Source organism: Palaemon carinicauda, chromosome 19, assembly GCF_036898095.1.
Source record: "Palaemon carinicauda isolate YSFRI2023 chromosome 19, ASM3689809v2, whole genome shotgun sequence".
Classification (NCBI taxonomy): Eukaryota; Metazoa; Arthropoda; class Malacostraca; order Decapoda; family Palaemonidae; genus Palaemon; species Palaemon carinicauda.
This window is the reverse complement of record NC_090743.1, coordinates 121846168-121863960: the sequence shown is the minus strand read 5'-3', so window position 1 is coordinate 121863960 and position 17793 is coordinate 121846168. Positions and strand designations below refer to the sequence as shown.

At 41.5% G+C, this 17793-nt stretch overlaps 1 protein-coding gene across 7 annotated transcripts in view; it reads right to left on the bottom strand.

Moving 5' to 3' along the window:
- The window catches only part of LOC137658804 (ral GTPase-activating protein subunit alpha-1), a 139615-nt gene extending 122552 nt beyond the window's left edge, over positions 1-17063 (bottom strand). For all 7 annotated transcript variants that reach the window (XM_068393855.1, XM_068393858.1, XM_068393856.1 and 4 more), the window contains exons 1-2: positions 16824-17063; positions 1912-2022 (exon numbers count right to left, since the gene is read on the bottom strand). In XM_068393855.1, the coding sequence (XP_068249956.1) occupies positions 1912-2022; positions 16824-16932 (220 nt within the window). In that variant the 5' untranslated portion in view covers positions 16933-17063. The remainder of the gene's footprint in view (positions 1-1911; positions 2023-16823) is intronic.
- Positions 17064-17793: the final 730 nt, after the last annotated feature.

Below are 17793 nucleotides of genomic sequence, written 5' to 3'. Positions count from 1 at the left end.
GAGAGCTTTGTGATCTCGATTGCGGTCACTAGCGTCTCGCTCGTGAGTGTAACTCATGACCGCCAGTGTAAGCGTGGTCGTGAGCGTCTCTGACGTGTTCACGAGTGTCTAGTTCGCAATCGGGCTACAAGACGCTCGCGAGCCCCATCACAAGCGTTGCGCTCGAGTATGTAGCTCACGATCATGAGCGCGATCACAAGCGACCCGGTAGCGATCAGGAGCATTCAGCTCGTGATCGTAAGCATCCTGATTCACAGCTACGAGAGCGTGTAACTCACGCTTGTGAGCGATAGGGAGCATCTCGCTCACAATCCCGAGAGAGTATTTAAGAGTTGAAGAGACTAGCTTCACAATCATGGGCTCGTGACCGTTAGAGTACAAAATCACGTTCATGAACACGAACGTGACCGCGAGCGTCTCACTCGCAATCACTTGAACCTTCTGAAGAGGTGTAGACACTGACGTCATAATCATGGTCACGAGCGTCTTGCTCGAGACCGTGAAACTCACTCTCATGAGAGTGAGCGAGTGTCTCGGTCACGCAAGTGTCCTTCAAGATAAAGCGGCTAGACACACAAACGTGGTCACCAGCATCACCAATCGTTAACGCGAGCACGACCGTGACTGCGAACGTGAGCGTCTTGCTCAAGACCGAGATCGTGAGCGTCCCGCTCGGAATGTGATCGTGAGCGTCTCGCTCACAAACATGAGCGTGATTGTGAGCATCCAGCTCGTGATCGTGATCGTCACGCACATCAGCATGAGCAATCTTGAGCGTCACGCTCGTCAGCGTGAGCGATCTTGAGCGTCACGCTTGTCAGCATAAGTGCGATCGTGCACTCTAAAAGGTTGAGGAAAGACTAATATCGCAAACAAGGTCACTATCTCACTCAGGATCACGAGCATGTAGCTCACGATCAGGAGCGTGAGCGCTACTTGAGCGTTTGGTTCACGATCACAAGCGTCTAGCTCGTGATCATGACAATAAAACGCTCGTGATTGAGACCACAAGCGTCGTGAGGTCGAGACCGTGAGTGTATAACTCACGATCTTGACCGTGATCGCAAACATGCGCAAAAGTTGTGTAAAGACTCCCCCTCGGAAGGGGAAATCTTACACTTGGAGGCGAACCTCCGAGCGGCACTCTTTCCTTAAGACAAGTTCTACCTCAAAGGAAGGTTAACATAAAGTGTTGCTAGAGAAAACGTTGCCTATAGGGAGAGAGAGAAAATTGCGTAAAGTTAGGAGACGATGAGATCGGCAGAAAGTGAGAAGTTTCGTCGTCAGCAGAAGTCAAAGGAAGGGTGAACGGGAGTAGACCTAGTCGATAGCTAAGACGTTAGCTGTAGCCAAAGTCACCAACTTCACACCCGATGTCGTCATGAAGCACTGAGGAAAAAATAAACAGAGGATTAAAACTTCCTTTCCTCCAAGGGGGAAGAATAAACCCAACCCACGAACGGAAAAAGGCAACCCCTAAGAGAATTCGTCAGCGCAGCGTAATCCTCCGATTTTTCGCAGAACGAACATCGACATGATACCGCCACATTACTCTGTGATGGAGCGTCGTGTAGAAATACAAGTCATATCTGTAAAGAAAAGAATGAGCATAAAGCAAGAGTGGTAAATGGCTAAGCCTTGAAGGGAGAGAGAGGAGACGTCCGCTCTCTACAAGCCAAAAGTTGAAAACGACGAGGTTCACTGAACCGTGAGTAGATATAGGTAGCTGGTTAGCCACCAGCCAATGCCCTACTTACCCACTGTAGTGGTTAGGTAGGGATGCCACCTCGCACTTAAAATCTAATGGCTGCTTTCTAGCTACCGCTAGAAGTAAAATTCAATAAATAGCGGAAGGTTTGTTAGCATGGGAACAGACTTATGATTTGAAACCAATATAAAAATCCACCTTACCTTTCTGACGCAGATTTCCCTCGAAGGTAATAAAGGCCTCATAGAAAACGTAAAAAACTGGACTGTAGTTAACCTCTAAGAATGTCTTTACTTCCGCTACATCGACATTGTCTGAAAAAGATAAGAAAACATTCAGAATACCATCTAACTTCTATTAAGTGGCTGGATTTATAAAAAGGGCAAAGGAGATAAGGGAAATATAAAGGAGCAATAAAGAGCTGTTAGGGTAGGTTGCAGCTGCTACTGATGTACCCACAGTCATCTTGAATTGTGGAGCAAGCATCGTGAAACCAGCAATCATTTTACTATTCTTACTCGTCTTAGTTTTTACCATCAGTAACAACCTTCAATTGGCTAGAAAGTTAAATCTATAAGCCTTACACTGAGCTGCTCAAAACAAGTGAATACATTATTGAAACAAGAAAGAAGTTGATGGAATGGACAGGAAAAGTATAAAAACACAGGAAATGACAAAAGAACGATATAAACAGCCTAGTCAACCAAGTAAATCACACATTAAATAGTAACAACTTTAAAATCTTAACTCTGTTCATAACAAGCACGAAAATTACTTATGTTGAATGCATGAAAATTTTCTACTAAACACTATTAAAATTCTATGTTCACCATTTTTCATCTATTCATAATGTACAGAAAAAGAACTGAAAATACGGTTAAAATTCCAAAAGTCAGATTTCAAACAATATCAGTTTTACATGACATTACATCTCTTATAGAAAACGAAAATACTTTGATGGACAGCATATTGCAAGATTTTCAGTCTGAAAATCAGATGGGGTTCATTTCATTTAAAACTTTACGCGGCACCTACTTTTTTAATAAGAGTTAAGAATGAATTATTTCTGTGGTTTTTTCAAGTGGGGAAAAAAATATTCACAGCATAAAAAGGGTTCATATTGAAACTACATCACATTACAAGTACAGGTATAGCAAATTTCTTAAGTATTCTGTATTTTTCCTAACTACAGTAATGTATACAAATTTGAGTGCTTTAATAGGCATATGACTTTAGTGAAGCTAGAACAGCCATTAAAATTTAATGAGGTAGTTATAACTACTGACAGGTGGCCAAGAAGCCCCACCCACCTGTCAGTCAGCTAGATGCTCACTTTTGACTTAAAAGAGGCGGTTGAGGCAAGAAGTGTAACTTCAACAACTTAAGTTTGCATTTAAACAAATTACACTACCGTTCTTTAAAAATTTGTGATTTATTCCTCCATGAATATAAACCATCACATCCTTGATTTATACCTTGTTGTAAGTGTATTAATTGAAAATAGTTCTATTACAACATAGCAATTACTGTATTTTGAACTAATTAATTAAAACCCTAAGTACTTAATGTATATCCTATTTGAAAACTCTAAGGATGTTTTAATAATATTTCAATATGACTCATCCTTATGGGGGAGAAGTCCTTATACACTAAAGTAAAATCTGACTGGTTTATCTTTCCTAGAAAATCCCAAAGCAGCTGATCTTGTATATAAAGCATGGTGATGACCCAGGCTTTGGGTTAAGCCATAGCAAGAGAAATGGTAATTGGTCCCGGGAAAAAATACTGTTCAAAATTGTACGGGACATGATATACGAATGTACATGCATCTGAAATATGGGTTTGAATACGTTCTAGGCATCCACCTCTTTGCCTGGTACGTGGTGACAGAAGTGGTAACGTCCCAGACTGTTGAACGCCAGACGGGGGTTCAAGTCTCGCTCAAACTCGCTAGTTTCTTTGGTTGCTGCAACCTCATCATCCTCACCATAGGGGGAGGGGTGAGGGACCCTATAGATCTATCTGCTGAGTCATCAGCAGCCATTGCCTTGTCCCTCCCTGGTCCTAGCTTGGGTGGAGAGGGGGCTTGAGTGCTGATCATATTATCATTATTATAACTTGCCAAGCCACAACCCTAGTTGGAAAAGCAGGATGCTATAAGCCCAGGAGACCTAACAGGGAAAATAGTCCAGTGAGGAAAGGAAACAAGGAAACAGCAACAACATTAAAATAAATATTTCCTATATAAACTACAGTATAAAAACTTCAATAAAACAAGAGGAAGAGAAATTAGATAGCATAGTGTGCCAAAGTGTACCCTAAAGCAAGAGAACTCTAACCAAAGATAGTGGAAGACCATGGAACAGGGGCTATGGCACTACCCATGACTAGAGAACAATGGTTTGATTTTGGAGTGTCCTTCTCCTAAAAGAGCTGCTTACCATAGCTAGTCTCTCTTTTACCCTTACCAAGAGGAAAGTGGCGACTGAACAATCACAGTGCAATAGTTAACCCCTTGGGTGAAGAATTGTTTGGTAATCTCAGTGTTGTCATGTGTATAAGGACAGAGCAGAATCTATAAAGAATATGACAGAATATTCGGTGAATGCGAAGGCAAAGGGAAAGTGAATCATAACCAGAGAGAAGGATCCAATGTAGCAATGTCTGGCCAGTCAAAGGACCCCATAACTCTCTAGCGGTAGTATCTCCAAAGGTGGCTGGTGCCTGACCAACCTAGTACCTACCATGTATATATGGTCAGTCTCTAGGGTATTGTCCTGCTTGATAGGGCAATGTCACTGACCCTTGCTTATGCAATTCATGAGTGGCCTTTAAACCTTTAAATGGGGGGATATGTATTTTATTCTATAGGATCCTCTTTAAAAAAGATAAGTTGCTCGGTTAAGGAGTTCACCTGCATCTGCTGTCTAGTCTAGCTCATAGCACCCATAACTGCTGCACTGCTAAGAGAGGGGGAAGAAAGAAGAGTAAAGGGCCAGTTAATCTACCTTTCATTTTAAGCTTACAACAAACCGCTATTTTGAACTAGGAAACGCTTGTCCCGAGAGAGAGCTTGGCTGGTTACATAACTTGTTAAGCAGCCACCACAGGAACAAGGGTAGAAGTACCAAAAGACCTGTGGGTATAAAGTAAAGGAAATCTGCATTTGCAGATTCCCATCGTAACACCCGAGCCTGTGACAGTTTCTCCCCAAGTGCTAAGTATTCAATATAGCCAACAAATGAGCCCTTTCCCGAGTTGGACCTCCAACCCCATAATTGGTTGAGAAGCTAGTCACTCTGGTGTCCTATAAATGCCTCTTGAGAAGAGATAGTGAAGGTCTTAAACATGACATCATAGCAATGAACTCAAGAAAGAGCTAAAGATCCCTCCTTCCATTCTTCTAATTGACTACTGACATACAAGATGTCACAAGCTCATCAATTTGCTTCATTTGTCTGAAGGTCATCTCTAAGGCTCGTATGGGGCACCTATAAGAGACTTGAGAACAAGGGTCACCTCCCATTCCACGGACTGAGGTCTTGATTTGGACACAAATGCTTGAAGCTCCTCACGGGTATACACAACTAGTATCATCTTGACAACTGGCATGATCAATGCTCGGTTAATACACTGGAAAAGTAGGTTGAACAGGAGACCAGGAGTAAGCGTACTGTACAGTACTGTAGATCCAATGTGTGTTGAAGTGTCCTCGAACCCTTACCATGTTTCTGACACTTGCAAACAGAATGGCAAGAAATTCCTGTTCAGCCATGTAGCGAACAGGTCAGTCATCAGTGATCCCTAGAAAATAGGAGCCCTTCTGTTGCATGAAGAAGAGCCCATTCTAAACCTGCAACCTGCACTTGTGGACTGAGTGTGTCCACTAGGACATTACTCTTGTCAAGACAGAACCTTGCTGACAGCTCTAGAGCACTATCCACTACCCAGGTGTGCACCTGCTTTGTCAACTCACAAAGACTGTACAAGACAGTTCCTCCTTACTTGCTGACATACGCCCTGCCCATTGTGTTGTCTGTCATCAACAATACTGAGTGCCCTACAAAACTCTGTTGGCAAGCTTCTAATGCAAGGAACGCCACACACGTTTCCAACAGGTTAATAGACAGGTGCTTTTCTTCTGGGAACCCTTCCCTGAAATTCTTGATTCCTCAGATGCAAGCCCCAGACTTTCTTGAATACTTCTGCAAACAGAAGCATCTCTGAAGGTGGGGAGTTGAATGGAACTTTCCTGGTGAAGTTTTTGTTGTTCAGTCCCCAGGAGAGATTAGCCTGCACCTCTTGAAATGGGAAGGGAGTGCTAACACTCTGAGCCTGCTGATGCAATCATCTTTTAACTTTCTCACTCCTACCATATCTATCAGCAGGCCCAGATATCATGCTCTGTTTAGGACTTATACTTGACTTTTTCCAGTAAATCATGAACCCCAGATTGCAATGAAAGATAGTAGTCAGTCTCGATCCTGAACCAACTGCCTCTCGGAAGAGGCCAGGATCAGTCAATCATCGAGATTCCTAAAATGACATATCCCATTCCAGAGGGCCCAAGCTGTGATCAAAGTGAACACTCGCATGAACACTTGGGAAACAGTGAAATAGTGGACAGTTCCAAGCACAGGTTTTGAACACTGTTCTTTGGTTCAAAACAACACGAGCAAGTTCTATTCATGGCAACTTAAGTGAAGTCTTTCATCCTTGAGGGGGACCAAAACAACTATTTTCAGCACCGTATACAGTAATAGGCTAATAAGGGTACAGTAATGTACACGCATCTTCCTTGTGCCGATATGAAGTTCATGAGTCGACCAGTAGCTTTGGAGGAGTTAGTGATCATAAGTTTGGTGTGACTACCATCTCGTTTCATCTATTGCAAGTGAACGGTTCTAACCAGACCAATCTCTACCATGCCCGATAAGGAATTTACAATGTGCTACTAATAATGACATAACAGATTGTAGGTACTGGTGGAAGGGGATACTGGGTTTCAGTACTCCAGCATCCACCATGCAGTAGTCCTCCAAAGATCCGGCCTTTGGAAGGATACCACAGACAAGTCTTCTAGGACTGACATGGCAATTGGCTTTCTTTCTTCAAATCCCAGCAATGACCACCAGCATTGTCTTCCTATAGAAGTGATTGGATCCTGTTCCACCTGTTCTTGTTCCTCTTGGATTCAAAGAAGGATGTGTGTTAGGGAGAAGGATATGTGTTAGGAGGTAGGAAGGAAGGAAGTAATGCAAACGTAAGACTCCTGATGTCAGTAGGGAAATGCCTTACATTGTATATTCGCTTCCTGTTCCATCAAAATCCATTAGATACCTACCTTCCAGATTCCATCACTGAACAAGCAAAAGAGGTAGCATGATCACAGATTTTTGTAATGGAGGTCCTGTATGACCTCCAGTCCTCCATTGAAGGCTCTTCATAAATCGGCACAGGGGCAGAGCATGAGTCCGTACTCCTCTCAGCCTAACCAGTACTTGTCAGGCTGCATTAATTGGTAATTCTTGCTCCATAATTAGTCTCCAGAGAGAAACTTCATGCTTTTGGTGAATCAAGGGACTTTTAGTGCATACAGGCCTTCTGAAAGCGCCACTTTCGTCTCACGAGCACCACTTTCGTCCCTCAAGCGTTCATACAACTGCACGACCGTCTATCAGAATGTCTGTGCTTGGGCAGCATGGAATGACCTCTAAGAGGAAGCCTTGGGACTTACATACCAGACTGGGATGGTCCTTATCCAAAGTGCATTGGTGCACACACCTACTGATAACTTTATGAGGGCACCATAGGAATCTTTTTCCTCATGACTGTCTCTCTTCTCTGCTTTGGCTAAGTGAGAAGAATAATTTCAAGTTCTTCATCGTGTCTAACTTTAGAGGAACAAGTAGCTCATAAATTAATAAATTAATACAGTGATGACTAAAATACGATATACTAGTTTGATAATATAATATACTTGTATATCAAATAGACTTTGCTAAATAGGAAACTGCAAGTATATTCCATAATGCTTAAGAAAAATGTTATTTTGATAATAAAATAAATTTTTGAATATACTTACCCGGTGATTATAATAGCTGCAACTCTGTTGCTCGACAGAAAAACTCTACGGAAAAATTCGCCAGCGATCGCTACACAGGTAGGGGGTGTACTCAACAGCGCCATCTGTCGTTCAGATACCCAGTACTCATTGTAAACAAAGAACTCAATTTTCTCCTCGGTCCACTGCGTCTCTATTGGGGAGGAAGGGAGGGTCCTTTAATTTATAATCACCGGGTAAGTATATTCAAAAATTTATTTTATTATCAAAATAACATTTTTCAATATTTAACTTAGCCGGTGATTATAATAGCTGATTCACACCCAGGGGGGTGGGTATAGACCAGCAAAATATGTTTACAGTGAACCCTCGCTACTTCGCGGTTCGACCATCGCGGATTCACCACTTCGCGGATTTTTTCCATAACCCAAATATATACAGTAATATATATATATATATATATATATATATATATATATATATATATATATATATATATATATATATATATATATATATATATATATATGTATGCATGTATTTATGTATATATGTAGGTATGTATATGTGTATACATATAAATATATATATATATATATACACACACACACACACACACATATATATATATATATATATATATATATATATATATATATATATATATATATATATATATATATATATCTAAAGTAGGAAGATGTGATGTAGTTCTAAGGGAAAAGTATGGGAAATATGTCTGGGTAATAAGCAAAGCTCTACCTCCAGTTTGTTTCTACATTATGATCAGAGATAAATGTAAACAAAACATTGGTTGCCATTTTTTATCGTGCTTTTTAGCATGTTTAGGAAATGCATGATATAAAATCACCTTTAATATTTGTGCCTGTTTTAGTTTAGGGTACTGTAGTACATGCATTAAGTGTTCTGTACATTAAAGGGTAGTTTGTTAACATTTTACTACGTACAAGGGAAGGTTTTAAAAGTCTGAATATACATGTTGAATAAATAGGTAAATATGGTGTCACTACTTCGCGGATTTTCACCTATCGCGGCCGCGACTGGAACCTATCTACCGCGATAAACGAGGGTTCACTGTACATCATATGAGCTAAGAATTTTTATTTCATTTTAGAAGTTATCAAAATAACAAAAACAAAATAAATAGGTACCTGGTAAGGAAGTCGACTTGAACAATTACTCTGCCTTTTTAAGTACGTCTTCCTTACGGAGCCTCGCGATCCTCTTAGGATGCTGAGCGACCCCTAGGATCTGAAGTACCAAGGGTTGCAACCCATACAACAGAACCTCATCAAAACCTCTAATCTAGGCGCTTCTCAAGAAATGACTTTGACCACCCGCCAAATCAACCAGGATGCGAAAGGCTTCTTAGCCTTCCGGACAACCCAAAAACAATAATAAAAACATTTCAAGAGAAAGATTAAAAAGGTTATGGAATTAGGGAATTGTAGTGGTTGAGCCCTCACCCACTACTGCACTCGCTGCTACGAATGGTCCCAGAGTGTAGCAGTTCTCGTAAAGAGACTGGACATCCTTAAGATAAAAAGACGCGAACACTGACTTGCTTCTCCAATAGGTTGCGTCCATTATACTTCGCAGAGATCTATTTTGTTTAAAGGCCACGGAAGTTGCGACAGCTCTAACTTCGTGTGTCCTTACCTTCAGCAAAGCTTGGTCTTCCTCATTCAGATGGGAATGAGCTTCTCGTATTAACAGTCTGATAAAATAGGATAAAGCATTCTTTGACATAGGCAAAGATGGTTTCTTAACTGAACACCATAAAGCTTCAGACGGGCCTCGTAAAGGTTTAGTTCGTTTTAAATAGAACTTAAGAGCTCTTACAGGGCATAAGACTCTTTCTAGTTCATTTCCAACCATATACGATAAGCTTGGAATATCGAACGATTTTGGCCAAGGTCGAGAAGGCAGCTCGTTTTTGGCTAGAAAACCAAGTTGTAGAGAACATGTAGCGGTTTCAGATGAGAATCCGATGTTCTTGCTGAAGGCATGAATCTCACTGACTCTTTTAGCTGTGGCTAAGCATACCAGGAAAAGAGTCTTTAAGGTGAGATCTTTCAGGGAGGCTGATTGTAGCGGCTCGAACCTGTCTGACATAAGGAATCTTAGTACCATGTCTAAATTCCAACCAGGTGTAACCAAACGACGCTCCTTCGTGGTCTCAAAAGACTTAAGGAGGTCCTGTAGATCTTTATTGTTGGAAAGATCTAAGCCTCTGTGACGGAAGACTGATGCCAACATGCTTCTGTAACCCTTGATAGTGGGAGCTGAAAGAGATCGTTCTTTCCTCAGATATAAGAGGAAGTCAGCTATATGAGTTACAGAGGTACTGGTCGAGGATACGGATACTGACTTGCACCAGTTTCGTTAGATTTCCCACTTCGATTGGTAGACTCTAAGGGTGGATGTTCTCCTTGCTCTAGCAATCGCTCTGGCTGCCTCCTTCGAAAAGCCTCTAGCTCTCGAGAGTCTTTCGATAGTCTGAAGGCAGTCAGACGAAGAGCGTGGTTGGCTGGCCCCAGGTGGCCCAAAGTCTCTTGCATACATCCTTGTGGAGGGTCCATTCTGTTGGAATTATTTGTCCCTTCCGACTGAGACAATCTGCCATGACATTCAAGTTGCCTTGGATGAACCTCGTTACTAGTGATATGTTTAGACCTTTTGACCAGGTGAGGAGGTCCCTTGCGATCTCGTACAACGTCAGAGAGTAGGTCCCTCCTTGCTTGGAGATGTACGCCAAAGCCGTGGTGTTGTCCGAGTTCACCTCCACCACTTTGCCTTGAAGGAGAGACCTGAAGCTTTTCCAGGCCAGACGTACTGCCAGTAGCTCCTTGCAGTTGATATGCATTGTCCTTTGACTCGAGTTCCATATTCCCGAGCATTCCCGACCGTCTAATGTCGCACCCCAGCCTACGTCCGATGCGTCCGAGAAGAGAACGTGGTTGGGAGTCTGAACAGCCAGGGGAAGACCCTCTCTTAGGTTGATATTGTCCTTTCACCAAGTCAGACAAGACTTTATCTTTTCGGAAACCGGGATCGAGACCGCTTCTAGCGTCTTGTCCTTTTTCCAGTGAAAAGCCAGATGGTATTGAAGAGGACGGAGGTGTAGTCTTCCTAGTGACACAAATTGTTCCACGGATGACAGCGTCCCTACCAGACTCATCCACAGCCTGACTGAGCAGCGTTCCTTCTTAAGCATCTTCTGGATGGATAGCAGGGCTTGATCTATTCTGGGGGCTGATCGTCTTGTTGTTCAGCAACGTCCTCATCAGAGGGTTCCTCATCCGAAAACTGATGAGGAAACGGCAACGGAGTGGGCAACGTCTGGCTCGCTGAGTCCGGTCGCACTGGTGGATGCGTGACGGAGCCGGACGCAATATCATGGAACTGCTGCACAGTCTGTGAACTGTCAACAACCATGGGTGCGCGAGGAAGCACAGCGTCAACCCGAGACTGTCTAGACCGTCTGGGTTGTGCAGTCAACACCCTACCGGGTTGCTGAGGTTGACGCACTGCGTCAAAACAAGTCACCTCTGCTGGTTGTTGAACGTCCTGAACGTCAACAACCACCTCCGAGCGTCGCTTAACGTCAACGTGCGGCTGGCAACCCACACTGGGTCGCATCGGTGGAGGAACCACCTCAACTGGCAGACGCGAGTAGGTTACCTCAGCGTCAACAGGGCGCACAACCGACCGGTTGGAAGGTTGTTGGCCAGAAGGTTCGGTAGCAACCTTCTCCGCATTTAAGTCCTCTATCAAGGACGCAAGCTTGGACTGCATGTCTTGCAGCAAAGCCCATTTAGGGTCTACGGGAGCAGGTGTGGCAACAGACGGGGTTAGCGACTGAGGCGGAACTGTTTACCATCCCTGAAAGCCTTGTTATGTGTGACATAATTGTACAGCAAAACTTCAAAGGCTCGAAAACAGCTGTGAAGTTGACCTGTAAACAACTTGGAGCGTCTCCTGGCTAGGCGCCAGGGAGAGTCTACCAGAATTGAGAAGTCTATCTGGGCAGAGGCATGAACTCCCAAGCCGAGAACTTCTCTCGTGTCATATCAGACTCTCGCTCTATAAACCAGTTTAAAAGAAGGGAAAGCAAAGGCTGTATCCCCCAAACTCCTCCTGGTGAAAAACCAGTCGCCTAGCCAACGTAACGCTCTCTAGGAGAGCGAGAGAGCACTAACTTAAAAACAACGGCTTCGAAGTAGCTAGGCCTAGTGTAAGCTCTGACGTTTAGGCGAACGAGGAGCAGCAGTTTCAAAAAGATCCGGACGAAGATCCTTAAAAAAAATCATCATGATTTAATTAAAGTCCATAGGAGGCTAAGCAGCTTAAGGCTCCTCTCCATCTGACAGAGTCCTCAAGGGAATATCAGTAGGAGGGAGAACAGCAACTTCCTCATCTACAGGAACCTTGTCCGATAAAAGCTGAGTCTCAAGCAAGGGAGAGACCTACCGTGGTGGCAATGCTTTACAAGCAGAGTCCACACTCACTGGTGCATTAGTAGCGGACCAGAACGCAACGTCATGTAACTGCTTGACAGTCTGTGAACTGTCAACAACTGAACTGTCAACCACAACAGGTGCGTGAGGACGCACAGCGTCCACTCGAGACTGCTTTGACTGCCTAGACTGAGCAGTCAAAACGACTCTAGAATGCGGAGGTTGACGCACAGCGTCAAAACAAGTCAACTCCGATTGTTAGTGAACGTCTTGAACGTCAACAGGAGCATCAGCAAGTGGCCTAACGTCCAAATGCGGCTGAAAAACCACACGAGACCGCATCGAGTGTGGTTCTAAACAACCTGACTGACGTGACTAAGCTACGCCAACGTCAACAGTAAGCACAAAGGAACGTTAGGTTGGCTGAAAGCCAGGATATCGATGAGATAAACGGCTAGACTCAACGGACTAATCGGTAGAATAGTCTTCCATAAGGGAGGCAAGCATATACTGCATGTCTTGCCATACAACCCATTAAGGATCAACGGAAATGGTTGTGGTAAGAGACGAGGGTAACGTCTGTGACCGCAACACTTTGCCTACAAAAAAAAGACTCTCGGAGTCTGTGTTACGCTTTTGTTAGGCGGCGAGCAGTTATCCGATGACTGCAAAGGGTCAGAGCTGTCCTAATGGTTGTAACCAGGACGCTGGACCTGTCCTGAAAGGACTGACTTTCGCTTAAGGGCTTCGAAACCTTGTGACAGGTTTCTTATGCGAAAAGCCTTCGGATGACGAGGAGAAACAACGTCTCTCTCGTCTTATGGTAGGGGAGATCTTGGTAAGATACACCCGATACCATAGAGGGAAAAACGTCTGTTCGTTGGTCAAGGCCTCTCGAACCCATAAGTCGTTTGACATTACTTCTCCCCTGGGCTTGGGAGCATGTAAGAGGTCCCGGACTAGGTGAACGACAGGCACGAACAGACGAACCCTCGGACGCAACACTGTAACACTTTGCGCCTCGGACGCAACACTGTAACACTTTGCGCATATCACTTTATCACTTTGATTTTCTGTTTTGCACTTATTTCTACCTGAAACACGCAATTCTACCATTCATTAAAAGGTAGTAATTGCGAAATCAGTCGTATAATGCAAGCTCATTAATACCAGCAAAAAACAGAAAACATATTTTAAGATAAAAAAATCAGTGGCTGGGAAAGAGACTAAACACTAGTTCATATAACTACGTTTTCAATCTCTCACCGCACATAGCCTGGGGACGAGAATAAAAACCTAAAAACGTTTTATCCTTCCTCCCCGTACAGCGACTAGGGACGCGAGTAACACGAGAACAACGTTACCCGCTTGAACAGAACGTTTTCTCTCCTCTCTCTCCCTCCGTCTCTATCTCTCTTTCTCTCTTGATTTCGCACCTAAGAGAAGAGCCCAATTATATTTCGTCAAAAAAACATGTTATTTGACTAAAGGAAAAAACTGAAAGGTTTTTCAATAAAAAGTTCCTTTAAATTAGAATTTAAAACATTTAAGCTAAGAAAGAATGAACAAAACGTCAGAATCGATTTACTCTTACTGCAAAGTGAAACCGTGATACACTCTCTCTCTATCGTAACGATAGAGCGCATGTTGAACGTCCTGAACGTCAACAACTGCGTAGCATAAAAAAACTAAACGTTAGTTCATCTTTGAAAACAGTACGAAGACTATCAAAGAAATTCTTTCATAAAATATTACATTTAAAAAGTTTTAAATCCTTAGCTCTTTAAAAGCTAATTACGATATAAAGGGCTCAACGTTGATTAACTTCGGTTTCCAAGTTAGGACCGCCTACTCTCAGGAAAGGTCTATATAAACAAATCATTAAAATTTATTTTTATATGTTTATAATAAATGGAAAGTTAATCGAAGAGGCCTAATAAAGGCGGAGAGATATAAAATATATAGAGGAAAATCTATAACGTGATAAGAATTACTAAAAGCCTAAACACACTTCCGTCTAAGGGAAGGGTCGGCCATTTAAAAGTGAAAGAAAGTCCATACTCTCTTTGTCACCATAATTAAATCTATCCAAAACGAGTTCAAGATTTAAGATGAAGATAAAACACCTGCATAGCGAAAGCTCAAAACTAGAATAAAGTACTTCACCAATTAGTTGTGAAAAAACTCCAGTTTAGCAACAGCGAATAAGAGCGTCTTGTCGATAGCTCGACAGAGAGAAAATTGAGTTCTTTGTTCACAATGAGTACTGGGTATCTGAACGACAGATGGCGCTGTTGAGTACACCCCCTACCTGTGTAGCGATCGCTGGCGAATTTTTCCGTAGAGTTTTTCTGTCGAGCAACAGAGTTGCAGCTATTATAATCACCGGCTAAGTTAAATATTGAAAAACCTATATGTAAGCCAACACTAATAAATTGTTTCTTATACACTTTTAGCGCTGGTCTGCACTACAAAAAGAGCACAGTAGCTATTGGATTTATGAATTTGGGATATTTAGCCTAGTTCTGTGGACCATGTAGCCTAGTTCTGTGGGCCAAGTAGCCTAGTGCTGTGGCCAATAAAGCCTTTCACTGCCATGTGCAACTCGTCGGGTGACCAGGCCTACCGCTCACTTAAAAAATGGGAATCATTCCTAACCGAATCCGTCGTCACCCAGACTTATTTAAGCAAGCAGGTATTTACGCGTATGTTAGAACACCGAGCTAACTCTTAATTAATCACATACAGTACTAGGTTTTTGCACTGCCACAGATTACAAAAGGTCATCATCTTACAAACTTAATTGGTGCCAAGAAGCTGTTTGTAAGTCGAATTGTTTGAAAGTCGGATTTTCACAACTGTCGTTTTGCATACTGTATCAAATACTATACAGCAATACTGTATTGTTTTATTACAGTATTCCTCTATCTTATCTTTGTTATTTTCAGTTAGACTTGTGTTTGTATCTCCGGATGTTTGTAAGTTGAGGACATTCTGTGCTTCACTCGCAATTTAACATTATCTCCTAGCTACTCTGTTCTGGCACACATTAAATGTTGCCCTACACTCGTTAGAGGCATGGGAGAGTATTTTGATAAACAAAAATTTGGTGACCCAACTACTTACACACTATCCAGATTGGTATATTATTACCATCATTATTACTTGCTAAGCTACAACCCTAATTGGAAAAGCATGATGCTATAAGCCCAAGGGCTCCAACAGGAAAAAATAGCCTAGTGAGGAAAGGATATAAGGAAACAAATAAACAATACGAGAAGAAATGAACAACCAAAACAAAACTTCTAAAAAACAGCAACCCCAAACCAGATATTTCACGTATAAACTATAAAAAGACTTATGTAAGCCTGTTCAACATAAAAAGGATATAAAGAAAGTGCAGCTATAGACCTAAGGAACACTACACACACACTTATAAAGTGCACAACGTGTGAGATACATAGATGGCAATACCACCCCAATACCTTTGGGGAGGGGATGAAAATCATTACTCATATAAAAGCCTCAATTTCTTGACGAACCTAACCAAAGATATGCTCCAAAACAGAAGATAATAAAGTCTATAAGTTTTCCATAACTGTAAAACTACTACAGAATTGAGATGCCATTGACTACCAAAGTTAATCAGGTTTAGGAACATTTGTATATCAGCGGCCACTTGTGGATTAAATATAGACATCAACTAACCTCAATTTTCCCCCCTAATCTAACCTACAAGCTGTGTCCTTACCTGCTTACCTAACACGGGCCTAACAGCCCCCAGCGACCCCTCTTACACTGCCGTATTCTAAGTTAGCAGTAATCTTACATACAAGTGGCCCCTATCATGCATACACCCCCAAGGGTTTATTATAGTTACGGACGGAAAAAGCTTTTTCATTAAAAAAAAAAAAAAAAACAGGAGTTTCCTATAGATAAAAAGTCCGTTTTCATCGAAAATCACACTTATTTTCCCAGCAAATAAAAACTTATTTATCTAACAAATAATATTTAATGGGGTTAGCGTGCACAGCTCAGCCTATACCGCTTCCCAGTACATAGGAGCAAACACCATTAAATTTCTATAAATATCCCCGTTCTTACACGGTCTAACAGGTTTTCGGGGTATTTTCTGTTGAAATAAAAGTCAATTTAAGTGAAAGCACATAATTCTACAGGGACAACTATTTTTTTTCTTCAATATATTGTTCCGTCCGTAACTATAATCTTAGGGATATGTGTAGGTCTGGGATATACAGTGCTCAAAATATTAATTCAATGTAGGATTTACATAAAATATAGTTCTACCTATAACATGGAACAGTCAAGAGTCAATATTACGAAGAATAAATAAGCTAAAATAAGTAAAATTTAAGCTTTGATATTTTGGTTTGGCTACGCAATATTGCCTGTCGTACATAGGTTAGGCAATCGCAGTTGCTAGAGCATGCCTAAATACGTTCGAATGGCTCTCAATAAGTCAAATTACGTTGTAATAAATATATCGAGAGTGCCATAGCAATATTATTTGGATAATAAAGTCCCAAATAATGAAATAACTTAATCTCACCCAAGACAGCCCGCAGATGCTTCAAGCGGGTGGGCGTATCTCTCTTCAAGTCGAGGCATTTGTACTGACTTTTCTTCACATCTGACGATGCAGCGGCTTTCTTGAACATGTTTCAATGTTCATACTAGGTTTTGGGGGTCATGCACGCCACGCCAAATCCCGGAATCATGAGATGACCTAAAATTACGCGATAATATTCACTGCCCTACAACAACAAAGGTTCACAAACACTTCGCTCGAACGGTGTCTCTGACCTGGTCATAATATATTTTTAAAATTACTACTTAAACAAGATTTAATGCCATATAGATATCATAATTATTATATAAAACAATTATACAATAGTAAATTTTCAATATGAAGCTTAATTTTGAGAAATATAAATATTTTCTAAACTTTGCTAGATTGTCAAATGCGCTTTAAACGGAGGTGAAATTGTTCCAAGGGATCACTATACAGCGACAGTACTTTTACTTCTTTTCTGTCTTCTGGATAGTATTCTCATGCGATGAATACTTCTATTGATATATGATACTATTATTTAATAACATTTTTCGTTAATTATAACACGTCGTATTTGATATCATATGGATCTTTAACTCTATTTTATCACTGATCTGATATCTCATTTGTCGTGACGTTTCGATGGCGGCCATGAAACCACTCCATCGAGGTTGCCCAACAACAATTATGTTTAAGATTACAATATTCATACCTCGATAGTAGAAAATAAATTCGATCATTCCTCCAGAATAGATTAATATCTTACCAAAATTTCAATGAAAACTCGTAAAACAAAAGTTAAAATATAACATAGTATATAATTCATATAAAAGGGGTTGAAATTAAAGGAAATATTTCATTACTCATATTTATCTTATGGGAACAATAGGAAAAATTGGAAGTATTTGAACAGATAATGTGCAAATTCATTCAATATTAAAACACAAGCTCGAATGGCAAAGTATTG